General features: G+C 39.4%; 1 protein-coding gene across 14 annotated transcripts in view; it reads left to right on the plus strand.

Annotated features, from left to right (window-relative positions):
• Nucleotides 1–113: 113 nt before the first annotated feature.
• Nucleotides 114–26,742, plus strand: part of rasgrf2a (Ras protein-specific guanine nucleotide-releasing factor 2a) — a 45,348-nt gene continuing 18,719 nt past the window's right edge. For 4 of the 14 annotated variants that reach the window (XM_085167560.1, XM_085167565.1, XM_085167571.1 and 1 more), the window contains exons 1-13: nt 116–862; nt 13,710–13,816; nt 17,910–18,057; nt 18,298–18,387; nt 18,465–18,718; nt 19,077–19,156; nt 21,607–21,800; nt 22,489–22,598; nt 24,324–24,442; nt 24,532–24,695; nt 26,262–26,328; nt 26,433–26,560; nt 26,645–26,727. In XM_085167560.1, coding sequence (XP_085023686.1) covers nt 572–862; nt 13,710–13,816; nt 17,910–18,057; nt 18,298–18,387; nt 18,465–18,718; nt 19,077–19,156; nt 21,607–21,800; nt 22,489–22,598; nt 24,324–24,442; nt 24,532–24,695; nt 26,262–26,328; nt 26,433–26,560; nt 26,645–26,727 — 1,835 coding nt within the window. In that variant the 5' untranslated portion in view covers nt 116–571. Of the gene's footprint in view, nt 863–13,709; nt 13,817–17,909; nt 18,058–18,297; nt 18,388–18,464; nt 18,719–19,076; nt 19,157–21,606; nt 21,801–22,488; nt 22,599–24,323; nt 24,443–24,531; nt 24,696–26,261; nt 26,329–26,432; nt 26,561–26,644; nt 26,728–26,742 lie in introns of all 14 variants that reach the window. The other 10 variants (XM_085167574.1, XM_085167572.1, XM_085167575.1 and 7 more) reach the window with 7 other exon arrangements.

A 26,742-nucleotide genomic window follows, 5' to 3' on the forward strand; every position in this document is an offset into this window, starting at 1 on the left:
CGTGTGCTGTGTAAAACTGTGGGTGTGTAAACTTTGGTGCGCTGCCTAAATGGAACTCCTGCGAGGCTTCGCGCTCAGAGAGCAGCGCGCGGGCTGCGGCGATCTAAGTTGATGTCAAAGCCGATTAGCGCTGATGTCCGTCGTGATTCTGTTTTCACCGTCTGTTCACTGAGTCTATTTCTGTGTGCTGTTGTTGGCGGTACTACACTCTCCGTCGTTTTCCTCATTTTTTTAACCACCAGGACAGAAACACACTGGCTTTCTAGGTCATGTTCGAACTTTGCAGCATGGAGATGTGTTGAAGCGGTGCTGCTTTTCAACGGTTCAGCTTGACGGGGCAGATCACACTGGAGCCTGTATTTGACAGTCTGGTAAGAGTGATGCACTCTCTAACTTTTTATGCCATCGTAAACCTGGATTACCTTTTTATGCAGATGAGATGTTAACCACTTTCTCTTCAGTATCCATCCGGTAGAGATAACGGTAGCGATATCGAGGATGCGTGATGTGATACATATGTTTGCTCTTTGAAGTTGGGACCAAAATAAGGACAGGACTCAGTGTAAACATAATGCAGAAGAGCGTGCGGTACAATGAGGGCCACGCTCTGTATCTGTCAGTGGTTGCGCGCAAAGAGGGGACCAAGCGCGGCTACCTGAGCAAGAAGACCACAGAGAACAGTCGCTGGGCTGAGAAGTACTTCGCCCTCTACCAGAATGTGCTCTTCTACTTCGAGAACGACCAGAGCGCACGGCCCTCAGGTATATACCTGCTGGAGGGATGCACATGCGAGAGGGCACCGGCGTCCAAAGTGTCCGCCATCAGCAAGGATGCTATTGAGAAGCAGCAGGTGCGTCCCACGGTAAACGTGCTTTTAGCGTGAAAAACCGTCAATTTTCTTTGCTCTTTCATTTCTGTCTTTCTTGAGTCCCTTTAAAAAGTCCTCACCACACATACACGGTGTCATGAGTGTTGCTCAGCGTTTCTTTATTTTCCCTCCCAAAACTCTAGCTATCAGGAATTCAGAAGGTAATTAGACATCCTTCATGATACAACCTGTAACTTATGGTGGGATATCCCACCAGGTAATTTTGATGAATTTAGGTTTAAAATTTTTGCGCTTAAAATGAAGTGTTATCTCCTAATTATACTTAAAAAGTATTTTTTATTCGAAGCTGTGTCTCTTTTGTACTCAGTGCATACACGTTTACATTCAAATATAGTTATAAAATAATTAGTTTCTGGTTTGTCTTAAAACTGGCAGTTGCTCAACTATACTTATAATAATATGCAACACTATTAAAGGGTGAGTATTTTTAGGTATGAAAAGTTACACCATCATTCACAAGAATTACTTAGTAAAAGTTGGGAAAGAACACCGTCATTAAAGTTAGTTATTAACTTTACTGACTGACTAACTAACTAACTAACTAAATACAAACATTTACAGTGCTTATAAAAACATACAAACCATTAGTAAGAATTATGTATAGCAGTTTTAGTTAGTAAAATAATTCTGTCACTATTTAAACACAGAAATTACAAGAGAAACCTATTAAATGGACTGATTCTTATATAGCACTTTTCTACTCTCCCAGAGTACTCAAAGCACTCTATACAACATGCCTCATTCACCCAATCACACCCATTCTCACAAGCACTTTATCTATACTTAGTGCTTTCTAACTACATTCATACACATTCATACTCCGATGGATGCATCGGAGAGCAAGTTGGGGTTAGTATCTTGCCCAAGGATACTTGACATGCAGACTGGAGGAGCCAGGGATCGAACCACCAACCTTCCGATCAGTAGGTGACCTGCTCTACCTCCTGAGCTACAGCCACCCCACACTAAACAAGTCACACAAAGGGAGTTGTGTTCATTGTTGTATTCTTTTGTAATTTAAAGTCTTATGTCAGGCATATGTCAGGGACCAATTTTGGGGGCATCCTGTTTTGGGGTTTAAAAGCCACGGAGACGCGGTGTTTAAAAAAGATGTGTTTTAACTGTTCTGATACTCCTGCCACATACAGGATACACCATGGAGAGGTGGCCAGTCGGTTGCAGGGCTAACACAGAGAGACCATGCGCACTCGTGGGCAATTTAGAATCACCAATTTATCTATAAATCAGAACAATGAGCTGAAAGAGGCTAAAATGAACTGTCAAGTAATATTAAAATAATTACTAAAACCGTTTGTACTCCTATAGTTAGTAGTAGCAAAATATAAAGCAACTAAAAGAAATTTTTTTCTTCCCCCTTCTCACCATGCTTAATGCTAATGCTGCTGCCCATTATAGGCTCACCCATGTGCCACTTGACTGATGTGTTTCCATAGTGATGAAGTTGGTAGTTGGTGAAATGGGACATACAGTAAGTTTGACGTTACACAATCAGAGATATGAAAATATGGACGTTTTCTTGAAAGGATATCTAACTGAGGCTAAAGGCTAAATGTGATAAATCACACTAGTGTGTTTTTAAATAATGAAAATTGATTCTGATGTGAATATGTAATACTTTCTGTTTGTGAGTTTGTATCCGACATGTGGTACTGCTCTAGGATGATGCTGTGCTAGACTAAGAATAGCATCCTTGCTCGTTGTTTTGCCTGCAGTCACTGTCTGAATACCAAGTCAACACAACTGCATCTCACACATGGATGCTGCTACGCACTAGTGCTACCTGTGTTATTGGGAGACTACCTTTTACTGTACTCTACTGCCTTTCTATGAGTATGGTACACATGTAACCAAATAACAACAAAACCTAGTGTAATTTCTTCAAAATAAGTTAAGTGAAAAAGTCCAAAACAATGTACGTATTTTAAATATGGCACAGTCCTCCTTGGTATGTGTTTGCACAGTGAAGTTGTGATGTAAATCCTGTGTTTGATCATAATGCTTGATCTGTAATGCTTATTTCTACCTCAATATTTTTATTCTTGGATTCTAGTAAGGTAGCTTTGGATGATTCAGAGTTCAAAATAACCAAAGCTTGGGTGCTGCCCCGCAACTCTTCTTTTCCCCTTGCCTTTTTTGATTGGCTCCTTCTTAGAAATGGAAGGTGGGCCTTTTGTGCACTGTGTGGACCATATTAGGGAGATCCACTCATACTGGCAGACATTCGGGAATAGAGAAACAGTTTGTAACTGAGCTTTAATAGAAAATCTATTTGATCTATTTCAACAGTAATTTTTATAACCACAATGTAGGTTGATCATTTAGTGAGTGTGCATTTTTGCTAATTTAATAGCATTAAAAAGTGCAATAACATGAGATCTAGTTTTTTAGTAGTCTTTTTAAATACAAATCATCAAATATTCCCTTTTTCTAGTTTTCTGAGCATTCATAATTGTTGCATTACTGAGTTCAGCAATCATAACTTCTAACTCCTGTTCATGTCAGTTTAAGTTCAGAAACAAGCTAAATGTCACAAAAACACTGTGTTGTGTTTAATTTCTGTGAGTGTTTAAACACTGAGATCGGTTTCCAGTTTATAACCACTTTAGCTGACTTATTATCAGGATTAGTGCTTATGAATCACTTTTCTAACTAACGAAGGCCTCTCTTCACAAACAGCAGCTACTTATTACAACCTGGGACAGCTGAAATGTTAGCCAAAAAATGAGACAAGAAGTTACCTTAGCTCAGATCAACTAAATATTTACTTTAATCTTCCATGTGTGACACAAGCACACTGCTTCATCTTCATTTCAACACTTTTTAATGAATTGAGTGGGGTACATGTGAATTTCTCAGTCCCAAACGTGTTTTTGTAATTACCATGACATTTTATTGACATTTTATTTAATTATACATTAAATAAAATTATTTATACTCCTGTCAGATTATATTATCTTTGAAAAACAGATTTTAATGACATCCTAATAATATAGTTAATGTCTATTATATTTTTTATATAATTTAAAGACAATGATTCAGTAATGAAAATAACTGTAGTGAAAACCACACAAATATGTATTGCATAGTATAAAAAGTAGCCCAGACCGCAGCTTATGTCCTCAGTGCTCTGTGAGTGAAAGCGAGACGAAGGAAGTAACACAGTGCCATTGTCCTGCAGGTCAGGTCGTGTTGAAAGTGGTCCTGGCTGTAAGCGGGAGCTCTCATGTTTGCATCTGTGCATAGCAGACTGATGAAGTGTTTTTTTGTGAGTGAACGCGGTGATGCTCGATGCAGGGCAAGGCAGCTTACAGCTCCCTATTTCTCACTCTGTCTGTCCCTGTCCGTCTGTTCGTCTCACTTATTGTTATCCTTGTGCTTAAAGCAGGCTTGTGAGCGGGGAAGCCGCATTAGCAATGCAAGGATGCTGCACAAGCCTTGATGGTTATGTAACCCCCACCCTACCCCCCAACGCACACAAACAAGCCCTTAAGCCTCTCTGGTCTGTAGCCGACACACGCTAGCAAGTGTCCCTCACCCGTTTTTTGTTACATCATTACTATACAGACCTGCTTTCTCTCTGTGGCACCCTTTTAGCAAACTATATTGTCAGACAGAGGAAAGGAAAAAACTGATATTCAGCAAGTAATTTATATGTTTATTTGACCCATATATCATGGATCAGAGGGTTGTGACTTTGTTAAGGACTTAATGTTTGGCAAATACAGACTATAATGACTTAAATACAACTCAGTTTAGTAACATACGCAAGGATACTTCGACGCATGGGCTGGAGGAGCCAGAGATTCATCTCCTACCTCCGGATTGGTAGATGACCCACTCTACTGCCTGACCTCAGAGAATATCTATCCTATTTCTCTGAATTAATAAAATAGTAATTTTCCTGGAAAATTAGTGCATAACCATGTTCAAATTTCTGCAGTCGTTTTGGGTTAAGTTGTCCTTGAGAAAAAACAGCAATTTATTTTGAATTCATATTCATTTATTAACTAAAAAACAGAGTTTGTCATGTGAATGCACCTCTGCAGTTTCTACTTTTAACATATTGCCTATTGAAAGTTTGTGTCACTCCTGGATAATTTTCTTTTTTTAACGTTTTGTTGTATTTTTTTTCTCCTGAGCCCGTAGGGTCGCTTATGTTTATGAGCTTACCAGTGTGGAACCTTGGTAAGCCCGTAAAATATAACGCAGGGGTGTGTGTTAAAGTTCAGTTTTAATTATTTTTTTATGACAAATTCAACAATACAAGTTATTTTATGTGAAATGTTGAAATACAGGGTTTAACTAAGGTAGTTAGAGACATGCTAAAGTTTTCAGGTTACTGTAAGGTTATTTTTGTGTATCTTTTGCTTTTAAATGGATAAGTACTCCTAAAACTGCCATGCAAAGGAGTTTGGTGTATTATGAAATCCAAGTCTTGATGAACTGCTGTTCCTTGTTACACGTGCTAACCTCATTAGTATGGTTTAGCAAACAGCTGAAGGGACAACGATATGACAAATGAAAAAAAAAAAGGACTGACACATGCATTGAGTTACTGGTGACTGCTTTTTGAGTATTTGATGATGGGCTCATTCCTGTCATACTTTAGTTAGTGCATTTTTAAAAAACTTAAAATATGAAATTTAAAAATGTGATATGGGATGGATTTTCACTATGATTTAAAGGGATTAGAATCTTGTATTCATGCATAAAGTGGAACAGGTGGAGTCAGGATTTGTATTTGTGTCTTTGCTAAATTATGTATACTCTTGTCAAATGCCCCAGTGAACTTAAACACGATAAGTACTTGTAAAAAATAGATTTAGCCTGCAATATGTATAAGTAGAAGTCCCCACTGAGCTTAAATATTACAGCATATTCATAAGCTTAGGAGTCAATGGTGGTATTGTTGTCTTCAGAAACGACACAAAAAGAGAACAAATTGGCTTTAAAATGAGAAGTTAGGCAGTCTTTTACCGCAGAGGCAGCAGCAATCTGTATCAACTGGATGGCCAGCTAATGCTAATGTAAAGAAAAAATCAGCAAAAACCCTGTGCATAATTATAATCATACATCCAGATTATACTCAGAAAAATGTGATGTGTGGGGTGACTGTAGCTCAGGTGGTAGAGCAGGTCATCTACTGATCGGAAGGTTGGTGGTTCGATTCCTGGCTTCGCCTAGTCTGCATGTCAAATATCCTTGGGCAAGATACTAACCCCAAATTGCTCTCTGATGCATCCATCGGAGTATGAATGTGTGTGAATGTTAGCTATAAAGCACTTAGAGAGATGTGCTTGTGCGAATGGGTGTGAATGGGTGAATGCACAAGTTGTGTAAAGCGCATTGAGTGCTCAGATGAGTAGAAAAGCGCTATATAAGAACCAGTCCATGATCAGAGTTCTAAAACTGCAAAGATCTCAGCCTTAGATTGCAAAGGCAAAGTGGGAGAAAACCTGGAGATATTTTCTCTAAATGCAGAAGGGGCTCAGCGACCTGTTGATTGTGAGCTCACAGAATCCTTAACAAATTTCTATTTATTTTTGAAATTTTCTAGCTTCACAAACAAATGAATAACTGTAAACTACAGTGGCGTGTCTAGAAAATTTTTGTTGGGGGGGCCAGGTAGGGGCGCAGATTTGGAGAAGGGTGGCAGATGTAATTGGCAGATAATGTTAAAAACAATTCTACCAACCATTAACCATAATTCAACAACCCTATAAACCTAATAACCGAATGCGCTTTTAACGCTTATTAGAATGAGATTTTAACCACTACGTTTTTTAGATACTGCGTTGATAAGGTACAAGAGATACAATCAGTGCTTTGTCAGTGTTTATTCAGCATTCAAGGACAGCAATATTTGCATAGTATTTTTACTGACATGTAGCAAATTAGCCAATGCAAAACTTTATCTGCCTATTAAAAAAAGAAGATAATCTTCTCACAAACTGGTGTTTGATTTTAAAACAGGAAAAAAGTGGGGAAACAAATGAAAAGACTAACATTTGAATAAAACCTGAAAGCAAGTAAATACTTTCTATGCTGCCTTATGGTAAACTTTAGTAATATTGATGTAGAAAGAACAACACTGGCTGATGATGAAATACAGTCAGCTGGCATGATGACACTGCCAGTGTTAACCTGCAGGGCTGGACTGGGACAGAAAATTGGGCATTTTGACTACAGACCAGCCCACCAGGTATTAAAGCCATAAAGCCTTTGAATGAAAACAAACGCTGTTGTGACAGTGATGTACGCTGTCTTTTTGGAATATGTATGATTTCTATACATTTTACGTCAGATAAAAACTTTGTTTGCAAGATTCACATAATTATTTAATAAAAGCTAGATATTTTAAATGAGAATAAGAAAGTAAAGTATTTCTTTGTGCACCCTCTCCCTGTTAATGCCCTACCTGCCCCCCTGGCAAAACTTTGCTAGACCCGCCCCTGCACAGTTACTATCAGCTACTTACAAAAGGATCCTGGTGTTATTTGTCTCTCAGAAACAGTTCATAACTTCCCTTCAACTCATTCATGTCACCTAAAAGGTAAACCTGTTTCTCCATCACCTGTTCAGCTCTGATGATTCAGTAAGGACATCTCCTGGTTTCATCTTCATGTTTCCCTCTCACCACATATTCAAACCGACATCATGACCAGCAGCTTTTACAGCTGTGCCTCCAGCAAACATCAGCTGATACTAGAAATTAATATTAAATAAATTCTAACAACAGCTGATCAAGCTTAAACATGCTGCTGTTGTTTAGCGCGACATCAGCTGGTTTCCTGTTTCTGGCACAAAGTGGGCAATAAACAAACGAGAGAGACGATCAGCTGATCATTGATCAGTTTCATGATTGAAGTAGCAACAGGAGAGAGAGGGGGAGAGAATGAGAGAAGAAGAGGCAGCTGCAGCATAAAGACAGAATAACTCCAGCTTTGTGTCTTTTTTTCATTCTAGCTAAAGTCCGGGACAAACTGTGTCTCTTCTCAGCTCAATACAAAACGCGTAATATTTTCTCTGGATACAGGACGATTCCATTTTTTTTAAGGAGCCGTTGGCAACTCTACTAACTAACCTTATGAATAAAATAAAGTTCACTATCAGTAACATCATAGCACCCACCCAGCAGTACAGTACGAGTTATTGTAACTGACAGTAAAAAGTCAGCACAATGAAAATAAACTCCACCTAAACTTGGTTTATATCTGACCCAGATAGACTGCAGGTCATAACTTCTTACCTGAAATTCAGTTCACCTGATACTCGGACAGGCGGCTGCCTCGAGTCTCTCCTCCTCCTGCCTCCCCTTCCCTCATCCACCTGCTGGCCTCTGTGGAAGCTCCGCCATAGCCACCACCAAACAACTGAGTTATTTTTACACATCAATCCACAACCTGTCATTGTTCATGCCGTTACAAAAAAAAAAAAAAAAGCCATCAGGGCAGGCTGCCCGATGGCCAGTCCAGCTATGTTAACTTGTTAATCTTTCGCCAAAAAATTGTTTTTTGCGGTGCTGTCTTTTGTGCTTGGCTCTCCTTCCTTTGCTAACATGATGCTCATAGTGCAGAAGCCGATGCTGCATTCACTTACAATGGGATATCTGAGCTTCATTGTGAAAACATAATCGTACATTTGATATTTCATTGAATTTTATTGTTTTAGCTTCGGGGTGGCACCTGGGGTAGCCAGTCTGGTTGGGGGGGTGGCCTGTGCCCCCCCAGGCCACCACGCTGGACAGCCACTGTGTGAACATGACCCAGTTGTGACCCAGTTGTGTTCTGTACATTTTTATTGTTCTGTGCACATCAACACCACCAACCCAGTCAGGACCCAGTCCCATATTTAAGATGGCGAGGCATGATTGTGGAAGCTGCGCAGGTGCGTCCACCTTCCCTGCACGGCACCACAGGCCACGCCCCGCCACATACCCCCATCGCCCTACTGAGGCCAGGGAGCCATCCGGCTGATGCTACTCCCCTCCCCCCGCGAGCGGGAGAGAGAATCGGCCTGGACAGTTAGCATCCCTAGCCCCTCTTCCTGCCAACGGCGTGCTACCGCCACCTGCTCCTGCTGCGTGGCCGCCAGCTCGGCCACCATTCTGGCCAGCTCCTCATTCTGCTTACCCAGTCCTGGGTCTGCCGTGCCTCCCGTCCTGGGTTTTGGCACTACTGTGAACATGCACGTTGGACCCAGTTGTGTTCTGTACATTTTTATTGTTTTGTGCACATCCACATCAACACCACCAACCCCCAGTCAGGACCCAGTCCCACGCTGTGTCCCATTTCAGGGTCTGCACGCTTGAAGTACACATTTTAAGTGCGGTTACGTCACCGCCACGCGACGACGGCTGTCCCAATTCGAAGTGTACTTGAAATGCATACTCCAAATGCGCCGTCGATTTCCCCAAATATCAAGCGTGGTCCGGTGCACGCTTCGTGGTCCCATATATCCCACAATTCATAGCGCGGCGGTGGGTGTGGATAATTTTGCCGCAAAATACGGCAGAAGGGAGCGGCCGAAAAGTGAACTGTCAAAAGTAAGTACTGAATATGACGTCACTTATTCATGTGCGAATGTTTAATAATGAAGAACATTAAAACATTGCTGTTGGCCACATGTCGGCAAAGTTATGTGACACTAGTGATGTTTGTACTTTCAGCATTAACTTGGTTTTAAAGCTTCTACTTCTAAATATACATATAGTCGACCTTAATCTTACAGAGAATCTGATGATTTTATGGATAATTAAAGTCAGTCATATATCCACAAACACAACAAGCTGAAAGTCAGTGATATAGATTATATTTATATTATATATATCATAATAATCTGACAATACTATAATATTGGCCATATTATATTTACATTACCATAGTGAGATGACTTTAGTCTCATGAACAACATTAACTAATTATTATTTACTAGCTAATCTTAAATGACTGTTCAGTACAGAAATGAAGCCCTTGAATCATGTTTTACAGTCCTGTGGTCTCAGCCTCAGATACTCAACTAATCAAAGTGATGTCATGACAAAAATTATTGACCAACAAAACAATTTTCTCCTTCATTTCTGTCAAACAAAGCTGTATGTAACGTGTCTCGCGGTCAGTATCATGGTTGCTAGGCAACCTGAACAGCGCGACGAAGCATATACCGTCCCATTTCACAAGCCTCTCACTTCCGCACTTCTCGTACTTATAGTACGCACCGTATGTAGTACGTAGTGCGCGTACTTCAAGCGTGCAGACCCTGAAATGGGACACAGCCCCATATTTAAGATGGCGGGGCATGATTGTGGATGCAGTGCAGGTGCGTCTGCCTTCCCTGCACGGCACCACAGGCCACGCCCCGCTACAATGACCTTTTGTAAATTTTAAAGATACATGGCGCTTCCCAAAGTTTTACATGCACAGGCTCATCTGCTGAGTGTCCTCGGCAGTCATGCTGGCTGCCACAACTGCTGCAGAAGCACTAAATAGCACTAAGTAAAATGACTAAAAACCAGAAGTTGAAGTGTGTTTATGATTACCTTGTTCAGCCTTGAAACGATTTAGCTTGATATGGTTTTGCTTTAACACAACTGGCTTTGTTTTTATATTTGCATTTTTCTGCTTCATATTTTATTTAACCTCCTAAGACCCGAACTCTTCCACAGCATGCATTTTGAATTTCTCTTTGATATTTGGGCTGATCGGAGCCCAATGAATGTAAAAACAAAGAATTACCAGATTTGTTCTTTTACCCACTTTTTGTTTCTAAGAAAAATGACATCCACATATGAGGATATTCGTTTAAAATTTTGATAGAACAGTAGCAGTATAATGTCCTCGTAAGTGGATATCAGGCCCTTGTAGAGCAAAATTGAGTATTTGGGTCTAAATAACCAAAAATGTGATGTCCATATATGTGGACGCCAGGTCCTAGGAGGTTAATATGTACACAGTGAAAATTACGCCCATGTTCATGAAAAGCACTCATTGGTGTCATGGTATAATTTTACAACTTTATCTTTGCCTGTCTCTAGAAGTACAAGCCTTGTCAACGCCTTTGTGTAAATCACATAATTTGAACATAGGCATCTAGTAAATGGATAAGAAATACTTTTGAAGTGTAGTTTTCTGTTCTGTGCAACCATTCCTGTGTAGGTTTCTAGGGATTGTCTTCTTTGAGACTACAATTCCCGACTTTCTCAATCATTTGCTCGAGTCTTGGGAGCAAGCAATCGTTAACGAAAACTAACGAAATAACGAAAACTAGAAGTGAAAAAACATTTTCGTTAACGGAAATAAAAATAAAAACAAAAGAAGGAAAACTAACCAAAACTGGAATGAGTGTCCAATTTGGGATTACTTTGAATATGACTGTGTTTTGGATAAAGCAAGTGTCTTGTAGTGGAAACAGACAAATTATGAGGGACATTTCTAAAGGGAAAAAAATCCCACAAACCTTAAAGTGCACTTGAAAAGCTCACACAAGAAGGCTAACCTAGCTTACCTTGAGAAGGTAAGGGAGCACACTCAACCCTCATCCCCAGAAAACAGAAGCTAACCCCAGGCAAGGCAGCGTGATGCATCCCGAGACAACAGGACGGGGATATCTACACAACTGTGTGAGTCAATTACCTTCAAAAAGTTTATCAATTCACTTGAACCAAAATTACGAACACCCGGTGCTGCAAGAGTTAATAGTCTCATTGGGGCCAAGATATACATTTTATAGTTGCCTGGTATCAATGGTTGTTCATCTGCCTTTATTTATTTATTTAAAGAACCCATAGGTGGGAATGTGAGTTGTCTGTCTCTGCATGTTAGCCCTGCGACAGACAGGCGACCTGTCCAGGGTGCAGGGTATGGTAGCTGGAATAGCAACATACCCAAGGATAAGCAGAAGAGAATGACTGATATGATGAAACTGGGATTTTGTTACACTTAATTATTGCAAACACAACTAAAACTATAACTGAAACTAATCAAAACTAAACTGAAACTAAGAATTTTCAAAAAAAAATAAAAACTAAACTAAACTAGCAAACAATTGGTAAAAACTAATTAAAACTGATATAAAATTGAAAATCTGAAGTCAAAACTAAATAAAAATAAAAACTAATGAAAATTGCAAAACTATTAAAACCCTACTTGGGAGTTGTTCTAAGGGTCTTAAGACACATTTCTCACTAGTTTTCTTTCCTGATTCTTTGTAATCTTTCACTCCAAACCTCTTCCAGGAGAGTTCTGTACTGTGTGGTTTTCTTAAGTGACAACTCTTACTGAAGTTTTACACTGTGTGTGGAGATAACCAAGCTAAAGAACATCATTGCACAGAAAAGATTTTCATGGGCTAAAAATGTTGACCCTAGTATTTTTTTTCTGAAATAATAATAATAACAATAATAACAATAATAAGAATACTTTAAAGAAAACTAGTATGTTTAGAATTGCCCTTGTTGAAAATTTTGACAAAACTAGGGGTAATACCCTCCTAATGGGATGTGGACATTTTGGGATGTCCAGACCAAAATACTTAATTTTTCTCTACAAGGGCCTGATATCCACTTACGAGGACATTATACTGCCACTGTTCTATCAAAATTTAAAACGAATGTCCTCATATGTAGATCTCATTTTTCTCAGAAAGAAAAATTAGGTAAAAAAAGAAAAAGTGGTAATTCTTTGTTTTTACATTCATCAGGTGCCAATCAGCCCAAATAGCAAAGTAAAATTAAAAATGCATGCTGTGGAAGCGTTCGGGTCTTAGGAGGATACTAATCATTTTGTCCTCATCTTTACAGATGCATGTATGTAAGTGCATCTGTATGTACTTCGTGTTATTTTCACTAATTCTCATTTTGAAGTGGAGTCCTTGTACTCTTCCAATTATCACCTCCACTCATGAGGAAGCAGGTCTGTTTTCTGTGTGCTATTTTAGTGTTACTTGTGCTCTTTGTGCTGTTACTTGGGGCAAGAACTCTGACGAGGAAGCTGAATATGAAAATGTGAACCAAGTGTGGATGTTCCTTAGGGCTGCAGCCAACAGTTATTTTCATTAGTCCGTGTATACAAGGTGTATAACAATTGGCTTAAATTATGGAATTTATCACCGCAGCTGGAGGATGTTCATTCATCTTTTCTACTTTGTAGCCAATAAACAAATAACAGATTTGACACAAAAACTCTCGTTTTTGAGACATACAAGGAAAGTGGCTTTTCGAGGCATTTACTTACTATATTATTCAAGCTGGTTCTAGTTTTCTCTTTTGAGAGATCAGCTTTATAGGACTCTTGTCAAAGACAATTTCTTTCGATTTCCACCATAGAGTTTCAGCTGGATTGAAATCTGGACTGTTTCCTGGCCTTGTCACTTAATTATTTATGTGTCCAACACTAGACCTTTAACAAACAAAAGATAATAGCAACAAAAAATGACATCAAGCAAGAATTCACAAGACAGCTGAAATTAAAAAGGGAAATTAAAAGCGCTTCGGTGTCTCACTCCTATTTCTTCTTGTTGCATGTTGAAGCTCTACTTGGAACCTTGTTAAGATCCAATCACGCAAAACAGGATTTTTTTTGCCATTTTTCAAGTGGTCTTAATCTTTTGATTTGGACTGTATGTTGCACACATACATTAATGTAGTTTCATTAAACTTGAGGTAAAAACATATAATAATTCTGTCATTGTCTAGTTTGTAAGCCTGAATAAACCTGTTGAAAAAAATACTCTGACCTAAGATTAGATATCTTTTTTCCAAGCATGAAGTCACATTACTTTTTGTCTCTTTTCTTTCACATAGTACTACTTCATGGTCAATTTTGGCCACGATGGGCAGAAACCTCTAGAGATGCGAACAGAGGATGAGTTGGACTGCAATGAATGGGTGGAGGGCATCCAGCAGGCCAGGTATGAAGTGACAAGAATTTTCACTCTTTTACAATGTTATAAAATATTGTCATTTATGTATTTTCATCTGTATACGACTTGATCTTTCTAATGGCTCCATACTGCAGTGGTTTAGATATTTCCTTGTAAGTGAAAGGTTTTTAGTTTAATTCCAGCCAGCGATTCAAATTTCCCTTGGTTGCATCAGGAAGGGCATGTAGCATAAAACTCTGAAAAATGCCTGCTGTAGAGCAAGAGTGTGTTTATTTCCTGTTTTTATGCCTGTCTCATTTGTTCTGTATAGTGTCCTTGGGTGTTTTAAAAGGCGCCTTTAAATAAAATGTATTATTATTCAGAGATGGGAAAGCCATGCAGCAAAGGGCTGCAGGTCAGACTCAATCCTGCATTGCTCCACTCAGGCCAGGTAACATATGGTTGCCAGATCAACCACTGAGCTAAACCAGCACCAGACGGCTTTACCTGTCTAGGGTAGTTTTAGAGTCTCAACGTGAACCTTAAAGTAGATAACCCATAAGTAACGCGTATAAAATTACATCTCACTAATTTAGAAGATCTTTATTTTGTGGAAAAAAGCTTTTGTTGCTCTATAAAAAAGCCAACTGTGAAGCTAAGAAGCCATACTACTCCTCACTGATTGAAAAAAATAAGAAAAACCTTTCTCTCTAGCATTGAAGCCATGCTGGCCAAGAGTCAGAGCTCTGTTGGAACTTAACTAGTAATGACGTCATGAATTTCTTCAGAGGTTTTAACAGTTACGAAAGAAATGACTCATAAACATCACACATACTATCTATACTATTGATACTAATTTTGTTTCCGCCTGATTGATACTGATTCTGATTCTGAGTTAACTTCAGTAATCATTTCCTCCAAACCATCAACGTGTCTGTTAGAGACCACTCCTTCATTACTGCTCAAAGTCTTACCATTGATTATTGTTTTAATCTTACATATGATATTATATCCATGACACAATATACTATAAGCCAAATGTAAGCACAAAAGTAGTCTAGGTATTGGTTTCCTTGAAAACTTGCACTAAAAGTATAAAATAACTGCTTAACACATCAGTTTAACAACAACTAAAGTAACTTACTCTTGTAGTTCATCAGTAACCTGCATCCATCATGTAAGTACATAATTACTTTCTATCCACCATTTACTCTTCCTGTTATGGAGGGCAGCTTAATTCAATTCAATTCAATTTTATTTATATAGCGCCAAATCACAACAACAGTTGCCTCAAGGCGCTTTATATTGTACAGTAGATCCTACAATAATAGATACAGAGAAAAACCCAACAATCATATGACCCCCTATGAGCAAGCACTTTGGCGACAGTAGGAAGGAAAAACTCCCTTTTAACAAGAAGAAACCTCCGGCAGAACCAGGCTCAGAGAGGAGCGGCCATCTGCTGCGACCGGTTGGGAGAGAGACAGAGATTAATAACAAGTACGATTCAATACAGAGAGGTCTATTAACACATAGTGAGTGAGAAAGGTGACTGGAAAGGAAAAACTCAATGCATCATGGGAATCCCGAGCAGCCTACATCTATTGCAGCATAACTAAGGGAGGATTCAGGGTCACCTGGTCCAGCCCTAACTATATGCTTTAGCAAAAAGGAAAGTTTTAAGCCTAATCTTAAAAGTAGAGATAGTGTCTGTCTCCCGAATCCAAACTGGAAGCTGGTTCCACAGAAGAGGGGCCTGAAAACTGAAGGCTCTCCCTCCCATTCTACTTTTAAATACGCTAGGAACAACAAGTAGGCCTGCAGTGCGAGAGTGAAGTGCTCTAATAGGGTGATATGGTACTACAAGGTCATTAAGATAAGATGGGGCCTGATTATTTAAGACCTTGTATGTGAGGAGCAGGATTTTGAATTCAATTCTGGATTTAACAGGGAGCAAATGAAGGGAAGCCAAAACAGGAGAAATATGCTCTCTCTTTCTAGTCCCTGTCAGTACTCTTGCTGCAGCATTTTGGATTAACTGAAGGCTTTTCAGTGAGTTTTTTGGACATCCTGATAATAATGAATTACAGTCGTCCAGCCTGGAAGTAATAAATACATGAACTAGTTTTTCAGCGTCACTCTGAGACAGGATATTTCTAATTTTAGAGATGTTGCGCAAATGGAAGAAAGCAGTCTTACATATTTGTTTAATATGTGCATTGAAGGACATATCCTGGTCAAAAATGACTCCAAGGTTCCTCACAGTTTTACAGCTTAGTCAGTGCGAGTGAGATTCGGAGATCCTCACAAAGTAAAGTGTGCTGTTAGCACAATTCAGTGGAATTCTGAGGTGTGCAGAATAAACAGGAATAGAGACTGGACTGTCCCCTCTCTCTGTTCCTGAGAAAAATGTTGTCTTTCTTTCTAGGTATTATTGTTTTGCATTTTGGATCAAATGAAGGCATTTCAGGGATGAAGAGTTTTCTTATAATGTTAGCAGTGTTGGGAAGGTTACTTTTAAAATGTATTCCATTACAGAATACAGAATACATGCCCCAAAATGTATTCTGTAACGTATTCCGTTACGTTACTCAATGAGAGTAACGTATTCTGAATACTTTGGATTACTTAATATATTATCATGCTGTTTACAACTGCGTGAATGTACTATTGCTGTGATTTATTACTGTTACTGAAGGTCCGCGGCTCCAAACCGTAGTAAAGGACCTCTGGCTAATACGGTGGGTTCTGTGTCGGGCTCCTAGCCGAAAACTAGCTTTACTTTGTTGTCTGGGTCAACTTTGCTAGCGAGAGACAAGAGAGAGGGGTTAAAAGGCTGCTCCAACGGAACTTATTGTTTTTGGAGGAAAACACGGACACGGTGTACAGTCGAGTCTTAATAGCTTACTTACAACTGGGCTCATCAGGCACTCTTCTTGGCTGCAGTGGTTATTATTATATTTACATGCTTCCAGCTCCCGTTTTTGCTCGATGACAGCTCCTACTTTTCCTTTTTCTCCCTCCCTCGCTCACAGACACATAACGGGTATGGCAGTCCATTCTCCCTGCAGCACGGACTACACTGCCTATGATGCTACATTCTTTAGAGCTATGCCTGTAGCATTCTGCCTATTAGCTTAGCACAACAACAACAAAAAGGCCTCTCTCACCCAGGAAACACCAGAGAGAGAGCGTCACTCTGTAACCATGGCAACCGTAACGCTGCCGCCTGGAACAACAGAACGTAGCTGTCAAACAAAACCCAAACAGTCCTGACCCGCCACAATATGAAACAGGAAAGTACCGCCGTGTAATCCATTTATTTCAACAAAGTAACTGTATTCTAAATACCAACTTTTTAAACGGTAACTGTAACGGAATACAGTTACTCATATTTTGTATTTTAAATACGTAACGGCGGTACATGTATTCCTTACTCCCCAACACTGAATGTTAGGTATAACATAATACTGCAGAAGTTACTCTTGATACGTCTGGTACATTTTGATGGTAAAACTGACACAACAGGGCCTTTATTTGTAATGAAATATGTATGTACATGATAATGCTGTTTGTTTCACTACCTTCCACTACAATGAAAATCTTTTCCTTCTTATTATCTTGTAGTAAAATGTTCCACAATGTTCATCTTGTTGTTCCTACACTTTTTGTGAGAAAATGTGCTGTGCTGAAAAGTGCGACTCAAACTCTACCTTCTGCTCTTTTTGTGTGTTTATGCAGATTTGACACCACTACCTCATGTTGTTCCATATTTGTTTAACATGCCTGTGTGCATTTGTGTGCAAGTGTGTGTTCTTTCTGCTCACAGCGGTTCACATTTAGGTCACACTGGTGCTGTAGTGCTGCACTGGTTACATCACAGACTTGATCTCGTAACTCGACCTCTGTTTTTCTCTGGTCTCACTTTCTGTGTCTTTCCTATTTTTAGTGTAACATTCAGTAGAAAGTATGCCTCTACTTGCCCACAATGACATATTACTGCAGGTGTCAATAATATCAGGTTACTGCCTGATCATTCGTTTAAGTCTATAACTAAAACAAATTGGCACACAAAGCTCTCTGTACATGTTAAATTACCACACTAACCGACTTCAGTACTGTCCTCCTGTGCTCTTTTTAGCTACTCTGACATCATCATTGAACGTGACATCCTGATGCAGAAGTACATCCATCTGGTCCAGATCATGGAGACTGAGAAGGTTGCAGCCAATCAGCTTCGTACTCAGCTGGAGGACCAGGACACAGAGATTGAGAGGCTCAAAGCAGAGGTATGCATGAGTGCATCTGCATGGCTACATAAATGCACATACTGTCACACACAGGCACCCACATACACTCGAAAGTCAAAGCATGCAGATTCCTAAATTAAATCACAGCAGGATTCCGCTGATTCTGGGGCCTATTATTTGTTTTTGTTTTGTTTTTTTACCTTTTAAAATGTTCCCATGAATGTTTTATATTTTGTTTGCACATTTTTTCATATGGGCGCTGTTGTTGTGTTGTTGCAGATTACAGTATTGAACAAAGCCAAGGAAAGGATGCAGCCGCACCAGAACAACCAAGACGAGGAAGACCCCGATATTAAAAAAATTAAAATGGTAAAGAATTGTAACTGCATATTAAAATGTAGAGAGACAAGGTTGTGAGAGAAACTTAGTGTGCAATGGCTATACAGGTGCAGAGTTTCATGCGTGGCTGGCTGTGTCGGAGGAAGTGGAAAATCATTGTCCAGGACTATATCTGCTCCCCTCACGCTGAGAGCATGAGGAAGAGGAACCATATTGTGTTCAACATGGTGGAAGCAGAGACAGAATACGTGCACCAGCTTTCCATCCTGGTGAATTGCTTCCTTAGGCCGCTCCGCATGGCCGCCAGTTCCAAGAAACCTCCCATTCGCCATGATGATGTTAGCAGCATCTTCCTCAACAGGTGCAAATCTCTCTTTTTTTGTTTTGCGTAACTTTTCACACAAATCCTGTATTTCAGCTGTTTGTAATAGTTTGTAATAAAGTTTGTAATAAACTATATACTAGATATAAAATACTGATGTCACACATCGATTTTTGAACAAATATGAGAATGTAGTAAGTCATCAGCTAACACTTGGCAGCCTGGTTAGCAAACTGCTTCTATAAACTGTCTAGGTGTAACGCCTAGGTAACGCACCAAACCTAGATCCTTCTTGCGGCCTTCCTGGCCTTACAGTTATACTACTAAACTCATTCTTGGTGAATTGAACTCACTCCTCTCTCTCTCTCTCTCTCTCTCTCTCTCTCTCACTATGAAGTGAGACCATCATGTTTCTGCATGAAATCTTCCATCAAGGTCTGAAGGCCCGAATTGCCAACTGGCCCACTCTAGTTCTGGGTGAGTGTTTCTCAGCTTACACTTTTTTTTAACATAAGCTGTGGTCAGAAGGTTCTGCTACTACATGTATAGAGACAAAAAAAAACCCAAAAAAACCCACACACCTCTGATTTACATGTAGCTCATCTTCTTGTGTATCAAAGCTTCCAGTGGAGCTTTCTGACTGCTTGCATAGAACAGGGTGGTCTGTGGAAGTAGACTAGAGTGGTACATGATAAATGAACTGGTTCTTTTCTGCACTTCCTGAGTACTCAACAAGTTGCCTCATTCAGTCAAGCACTTTTTTAATGCAAGTGCTTTTTGTCTAACATTCACACATACAATCATATGTCCAATAGATGCACTGAAGAGCAACTTAGGAATGGTATCTTGCCCAGGAATATTTGGCATGTAGACTGCAGCAGTGTCAGGGATTGAACCACCAACCTCCTAATTAGTAGATGACTTACTCAACCTCCTGAGCTACAGCCACCCCAAGTTGCTGTCTGAAATCTTGATTGGAGTGTAAACATTAGATAGAAGGCACGTGGGTAGAAAAAGCATGGAAAAAAGTGACGGTGTTAATGGGTGAGTTAGACATGTTGTATATATTTGAGTGGTAAAGTAGAGTAGAAAGTGCTTCATTTACCATGGTCAAGGCTAATGATGAGAACTGAGTTTCTGACAGCAAGACAGAAAACAAATAGAAGTTTTAAATGAAAGTGTTTCAGTTTGGAAACATGAAGCCAGCAGGAGCTTTGACCGGGAGCGTGTTAATGGTTTCTTTGTTAGATTCACTGGGTTGTTCACCATTAATGAATGCAAACGTCTACTATTACATCCTAAGGCATCTGAGGAAGAGCTTTTGGTGCAAATGAACTAAAGTGCAGCATGTGTCATCAGGTGCCTGCTCATAGCATATCAAAAGAGCAGGATTCTTTGCAAAGTTTTTTTTTTTTTAGGTGAATGCAAAATGAGATTGTGTTTAATGGATTTTTGTTTTGGTCAGAATGGGACAAACAGGGATCGATCTGCAAATTAGCAGAAGACATGGGATTGATGCAGGAATGCTTGAACAGATAACTTGAAAGGGAGATCAACCAAACTAATCACTTTATCACGTGTGCCTGTCTAGTTGTGGGTTGGACCTACGCTTGCCTTCAGAACTTCCTTAATTCTTCATGGCAGTGATTCAACAAAGTGCTAGAATTCCTCTGAGATTTTCACATTTACACAATATCAGCATGCAGTTGGTTGCACATTTCCTGTTTTCACCAAATCCCGAAGATGCTCTATTGGACTGAGATCTGGTGATTGTGGAGGCCATTTCAAGTACATTGAACTAAACATGTAATGTGATGAACAGGGTTACCAAAAGTACCAAAACTACTGAAGCAGGCTGTGGTCCTAAGAAGCCCACAGTGTGCCAAGAAAACATCCTGAACACCACCATCATCATCATCATCATCTATCATGGAACATGATAGATAGCCTGTGTGAATTGTGGGCTCACTTTCTTGTTCTTCACTAACAAGACTAACACCCAGTATGGTTTTCTGCTGCTGTAGATCATCTGCTTCAAGGTTTGATGTGTTGTGTGTTCAGATTTCAGAAATACCTTGTTTGTAACAAGGCGAGTTACTGTTGCCCTACTATCAGTTTGAAGCTGTCTGGCCATTCTATTCTGAAGTCATCAACAAGATATTTTTGCATCGCGCCAGATATGTTCTCCACTGGCCATTTTCCATGAACCCTAGACATTGTTATGTAGAACAATATCAGTGCATCAGCAGTGTGTGAAATACTCAAAGCAGCCTGTTTGCAGACAACAATCATACCACGCATCAAGTCACTTAAATCTTGCTTATTCAATACATTGTTTGAATTTAGCAGGTCTTCTTGACCATGGTCACGTTGATAAATGCACTGAATTGCTGCATTATGATTTGTATGAAGTAGATATGTGTGGGCCACAAATAAAGTGGCCCATTATTATAAATCACTTTTTTGTTTTTTTGCTTTTTATAGTAGAACAACCTTTTGATAATACATTGTGTAGTATGCAGGTTTGAGATTTAACCTCCTAAGACCCGAACTCTTCAATGGCATGCATTTTTAATTTCTCTTTGATATTTGGACATATTGGGACATGATGAATGTAAAAACAACGAATTTTTTCTACCCGATTTTTATTTCTGAGAAAAATGAGATCCACAATTGAGGACATTTGTTTTAAATTTCGATAGAACAGTGGCAGTATAATGTCCTCGTAAGTGGATATCAGGCCCTTGTGGAGCAAAATTTAGTATTTGGGTCTAGACAACCCAAAATGTGATGTCCACATATGTGGACGCCAGGTCCTAGGTTAAATATACATCTTGGATTTTTACATGTGATCTTTTTTTTTAAGCTTAATAAAATCTAGAAAACCTTCAATGATGTTGTCTTTTAAACTTCTTTTTGACACCCAGCGGACCTGTTTGATATTCTACTGCCTATGCTGAACATTTACCAGGAGTTTGTGCGTAACCACCAGTACAGTCTTCAGGTGCTGGCAAACTGTAAACAGAACAGAGACTTTGACAAGCTGCTGAAACAGTATGAATCCAACGCGGCCTGTGAGGGTCGGATGCTGGAGACATTCCTCACTTATCCAATGCTTCAGGTACTTTTTACATTAAATAATGTAATCCATTAGCTGCTGTTTTAAAAACTATGTAATATGCTTAACTGTAAGGCTTAATAATTTGCAACAAACACTGATGATACAATAAATAAAGACAGCGTTATATAGTCAAAGTATAATATTTAGTCATATAACATGGTTACTTTTAAATGCCTTGACCTGATATATTTGCCCTCATATACTGATATACTGTGTATGAGCTCAAAAGGCAGGATAGTAAATTTATTTGCATTAATCTAAATAACTTTGTTTTTTCATCATTCACAAAGACCTCTAATATCTTTGTTTCACTCTGTGGTGGGGCGTGGTCTGCAGTGCCACTGCAGGGGAGGCAGACACCTGAGCGGCATCTGCAATCACGCCTCATTGGCTTAAAGGCTGAACTAGGTCCTGCAGTGTTGGTGTTGTTGTGTGTGGCTGCAAAGCTGCAGCCGTCTGAAGTGTAATGCAACCGTATTAATAATAGTAGATGCTGAAAAGCATGAGTACATGGTTTGGTCTGTGGTGGATCTTTCACACAGTCTCTTATTTAAAAAGTAAATTTCCCATTCTGAACTTTTTTGGAATAGCTTGGATGGGATTTCATGGTTTAACCATTTACAATAAATTCCTACAGAAGTGCTGGGTGTATTTCACTAATGGTCACATGGGTTTTTTTACATTTTAGATTCCCCGTTACATCAGAACTCTCCACGAGCTGCTGGCGCACACACCTCATGAGCATGTGGAGCGCAAGAGTCTTGAGTTTGCCAAATCCAAACTGGAGGAACTGTCAAAGTGAGTGTGTGCTTATAAATACAGTTTAAGAAATTTATTGTATTGATTAAATACTCAGACTGTTGTTGAATAATAATAAATATATATATATAGGTTAGCTTGAATCAGTTATTTGGTTTCTGAGGTTTATATGAACCACATAAACATGAGTTACCAGTGTTCTGCTTAAAATTGGCTTTACCTGCAGCACATAACTGCCTCAATAGCCTCAGTACTGATGTAGTACATGAAAAGTGACAGTTCACTAGACTACAGCGCGCAAAAAAAGAAAAGAAAAAACAAAAAAAACAACAACAGTGTTTGAAAAGTAGTGAAAGTTCTTAAACTCTTCATTATATAGAAACAATTACCCCATATTAGATTTCATATCATATTAGAAACAAAGTGGCTATTGAAAGGAGAACGGTAAAGATTTTATGCTGGCAATAATTAGGTGGAAAATGAAATGAAAGACAAGTATCTATCAAGCTACTTAAGTGAAATGGCAACACGCCATCTAACAGAAGTTAAGCAATCTCTAGATGTTGTTTAAGTAGGAGGAGTACTGTGAGTCATGTTGTTTGTTGTTGCTTTAAAAAGTTACATTTCTCAGAACAAGAATGCTATTTTAAGACATTGTTTTAATCCTGAGAGCAGTGTATTAAAGGTAATGGTTTGCAATTATTCTTTAAAAACTGCAAAATGGGAATCTGCAGGTTTAAATTTTGTGAGAGAAACCCATATATTTCTGATTTATCAGACACCTCCAAAGAAGCAGCGTGTGAAGTGCATGCTGATGATGTAGTCAGTAATATAACAGCAAAAACTTCTAGGAAAAAAAACCAAACCCAAAAAAAACTGTATCAATGTGTTCCTCGTAAGTAAACTATGGAATAATTATTCAATACTTATAGATAAGAAATAAATTAATTTAAAAGTTTGGGAGTAATACTTGGGCCAGGCAACCAAATCAACCTGTAATGTCAAGCTACAAACAAGCTTTAAAAACATTTTGGATTAGAAACCAGTACAATTAGAATTATTTTAAATTTGGGAGGTTTATATGTTAAGCTTTGATGGATGTCTGGCTGTGTAATCTGTAGACTTCTATGAAATTGCTGTAGGCAAACCTAAGTTCGTGGATTGAATTAGGTTGATGTCTACTCTTCGTTATAGTCAGCTTTCAGCAGGCTTTAGGTGTCATGGTCTGTGTGCAGCAGGCAGGAGTAGAGGACCCAAAATGCAGATTTGTGGAGGCACAGCAGAAAAAACAAAACAAAAAGCTGACTGAACTGAGAAAACAAATAACTAGCTGGCAGACACACGGCAGAGAATGATGGCAATCATAGATAGACCAAGGAAAACAGAGGGCTTAAATACAGAGAGTGATAACGAGGGAAATTAGACACAGGAGGAGAGCACAGCTGGGAGTTATCGAACATGACAAGACCAAGGGGAAGCAAAACTGAAAATATTAACATGGGACGTAGAATGGCAATGCAGACCTGACACTGAGATAGAGACATGAAAAAGGCATAACACTGAATAAAGGAAAGGCATATTAAACAGAACCTAAGACTGGAAATCAGGAGATACTAAAGAACTTAGGGCGCTAGAAATATAAACAAACAAAATAAAAACTAGACCTAGGCACACTAACATTAGCCATGAAAGAAAATATTTTTAAAGAGCATGACTAGCAGACCAGAACATCCATTGTCCATCCATCATTGTTTGTTTTGGCAGGATGATACATGATGAAGTCAGCGACACAGAGAACATCAGGAAGAATTTGGCTATTGAAAGGATGATTGTAGAGGGCTGTGACATCCTTTTAGACACAAGTCAAACTTTCGTCAGACAAGGTGAGCTTCTGTCTTTGTATTTCATGCTTTACCAAGTCATGTAATTCCAGTTCTTAATCAGTTTACTCATTCTCATTGTTTGTGGGCAGGTTCTCTCATCCATTTACCATCCAGCAGTGAACGGGGTGTTCTCAGTAAGGTGCGCCTGGGCTCTCTCTCACTGAGGAAGGAAGGAGAGAAACAATGTTTTCTCTTTACCAAACACTTCCTCATCTGTACCCGAACATCGGGAGGGAAGCTTCACTTGCTCAAGGTCAGCTTCACCTGTTCACAACTTTGCATTTTATTTATTCAATGGGCAGTGCCCTTTGGTTTGAAAACTCTTTGCTAAGGTAGACCTAACCAGCACTGATGCATTAAAAGTTTTAAACCACTAAGCATAATATCAAAAATAAAACAATAGTAAAAGCCAACTGGTGGTCTTTAAAGGTTATACCATTTGTATCATTAATTATACCATTTTTCAAGGTTAAAATGAGCAAAATCAAAATTAAAACTAAAAGGAGCCATCTTGGTTCCATTGTGGTTAGCATGTTCATGAATTTTATTTCCCATCAAAGCAGAAAACTTGAATGCCTTCCTTGCTCTGTTTTTGCATCAGCACACACAAAAGATAACGGTCTTGTGATTTAAGATAATAGGGAAAAATATTAAAGGAAACATATGCTAATTCCCATCTCAACATTTTTATTATTGGAATCTTCCATGATTCATACTTCAAAATATTTTTTAGCTTACACCAGGCTTTGGTGTAGCCCCTCAGTTTGTTATCTGTCTGATACAAACCATATCTATATGATCCAAGCCACAGACTTCTAGTAAATGGTCGGTATTTGTATTGCGCTTTACTAGTCCCTGAGGAAAGTGCTTTACACTGTCCAAGTCAGGGCTCGAACTGGCAACCTTCCGATTACAAGGCGAACTCCCAAATCTTGAGCCACAATCGCCTTCTCTGTTATTTGCAGAGAACACAAGGATGTCTCTAAGTGCACATTGTACCAGGACATGTTAGTTCGCAGGTTGATGATTAATATTGTAATTGCATCATCAGATTTGCAGCTGCATGTTCTGGACACTTGGGTGATGAGAGGAGCTGTGGTGGTGAGTTGGATCAGGTGGTGGGGGAGGATGCTGGACAGACCTGGCACACCCAAACATATTGTGAGGGTGTGTTGGGAACGCCTGGCAGAGGCCCTGATCTGTGAGATCTATAACTCCCACCTCCTGCTGAACTTCAAAAGCATTCCAAGGGAGACTGGGGACATTGAGTCCAAATGGACATTGTTCAGCACCTCCATTGCTGAGGCTGTAGCAAGGAGCTGTGGCTGCAAGGTGGTTGGTCCGTGCCATGGTGATTTTGGCCAAACCAGTGGGGTTCTGGAAATACTGTCTGGAGCTATGGGGCAGCGTCTCTGATTTGGCAGACTGGGGTGGTGGTTCCTCTCTTTAAGAAGGGAGACCAGAGGATCTGCTCCAACTATAGGGGTTCACACTACTCAGCCTCTCTTGGAAGGTCTATGCCACCGTACTAGAGAAGAGAGGATGTAGATTAGTTGAACTTTGAATACAGGAGGAACAATCCAGTTTTTGTCCTGGATGCAGTACACTGGACCAGCTCTTTATCCTTTCAAGGATATTTGAGGAAATGTTAAAAACAGCATTCAGCTGCTTCCTATTTTTTTATTTAGAAATGTTCATATTATAAAATTAACGATTATTTTGAATTTTTACTTTGCTTTTCCCTCTTCCTTTGGGAAATATTCTTCTAAATAAAAAGTGACATAACTAACTTAAGCTGTGTTTTTTCTTCCAATAACAGCAGGGAGGAATGTTGTCCCTGATCGAGTGTACTCTGATTGAGGAACTGGATGCCACTGATGAAGACTGTGAGTGTCTTTCTTCAGTCATTATTTCCTTTTTCCATGCATAATAGCTCAACTGAGGTGCGACTAATGTTTTGTTTTGTTGTGTGTTATTTCCAACAATGCAGCAAGTCAAGGATTTAACCATCTGGAGTTTAAAATTGTGGTTGAGCCTCCTGACGGTCAGTCCTTCTCCATTGTTCTCCTGGCTCCTTCCCGCCAGGAGAAAGCTGCCTGGACAAGTGATATCAGCCAGGTAAGAAGTCAATGGTACAAAGATGGAATTGAATTTACCTACCTGTGGCAAGGTTTCATGCTTTTTTTCTGCTTTGTGTTTTAGTGCATTGATAATATCCGATGCAACGGCCTGATGACAAGCGTGTTTGAGGAAAACTCCAAAGTTTCTGTGCCACACATGATCAAGTAAGAAAAAATTAG

This window comes from Neolamprologus multifasciatus, chromosome 7, assembly GCF_963576455.1.
Source record: "Neolamprologus multifasciatus chromosome 7, fNeoMul1.2, whole genome shotgun sequence".
Classification (NCBI taxonomy): domain Eukaryota; kingdom Metazoa; phylum Chordata; class Actinopteri; order Cichliformes; family Cichlidae; genus Neolamprologus; species Neolamprologus multifasciatus.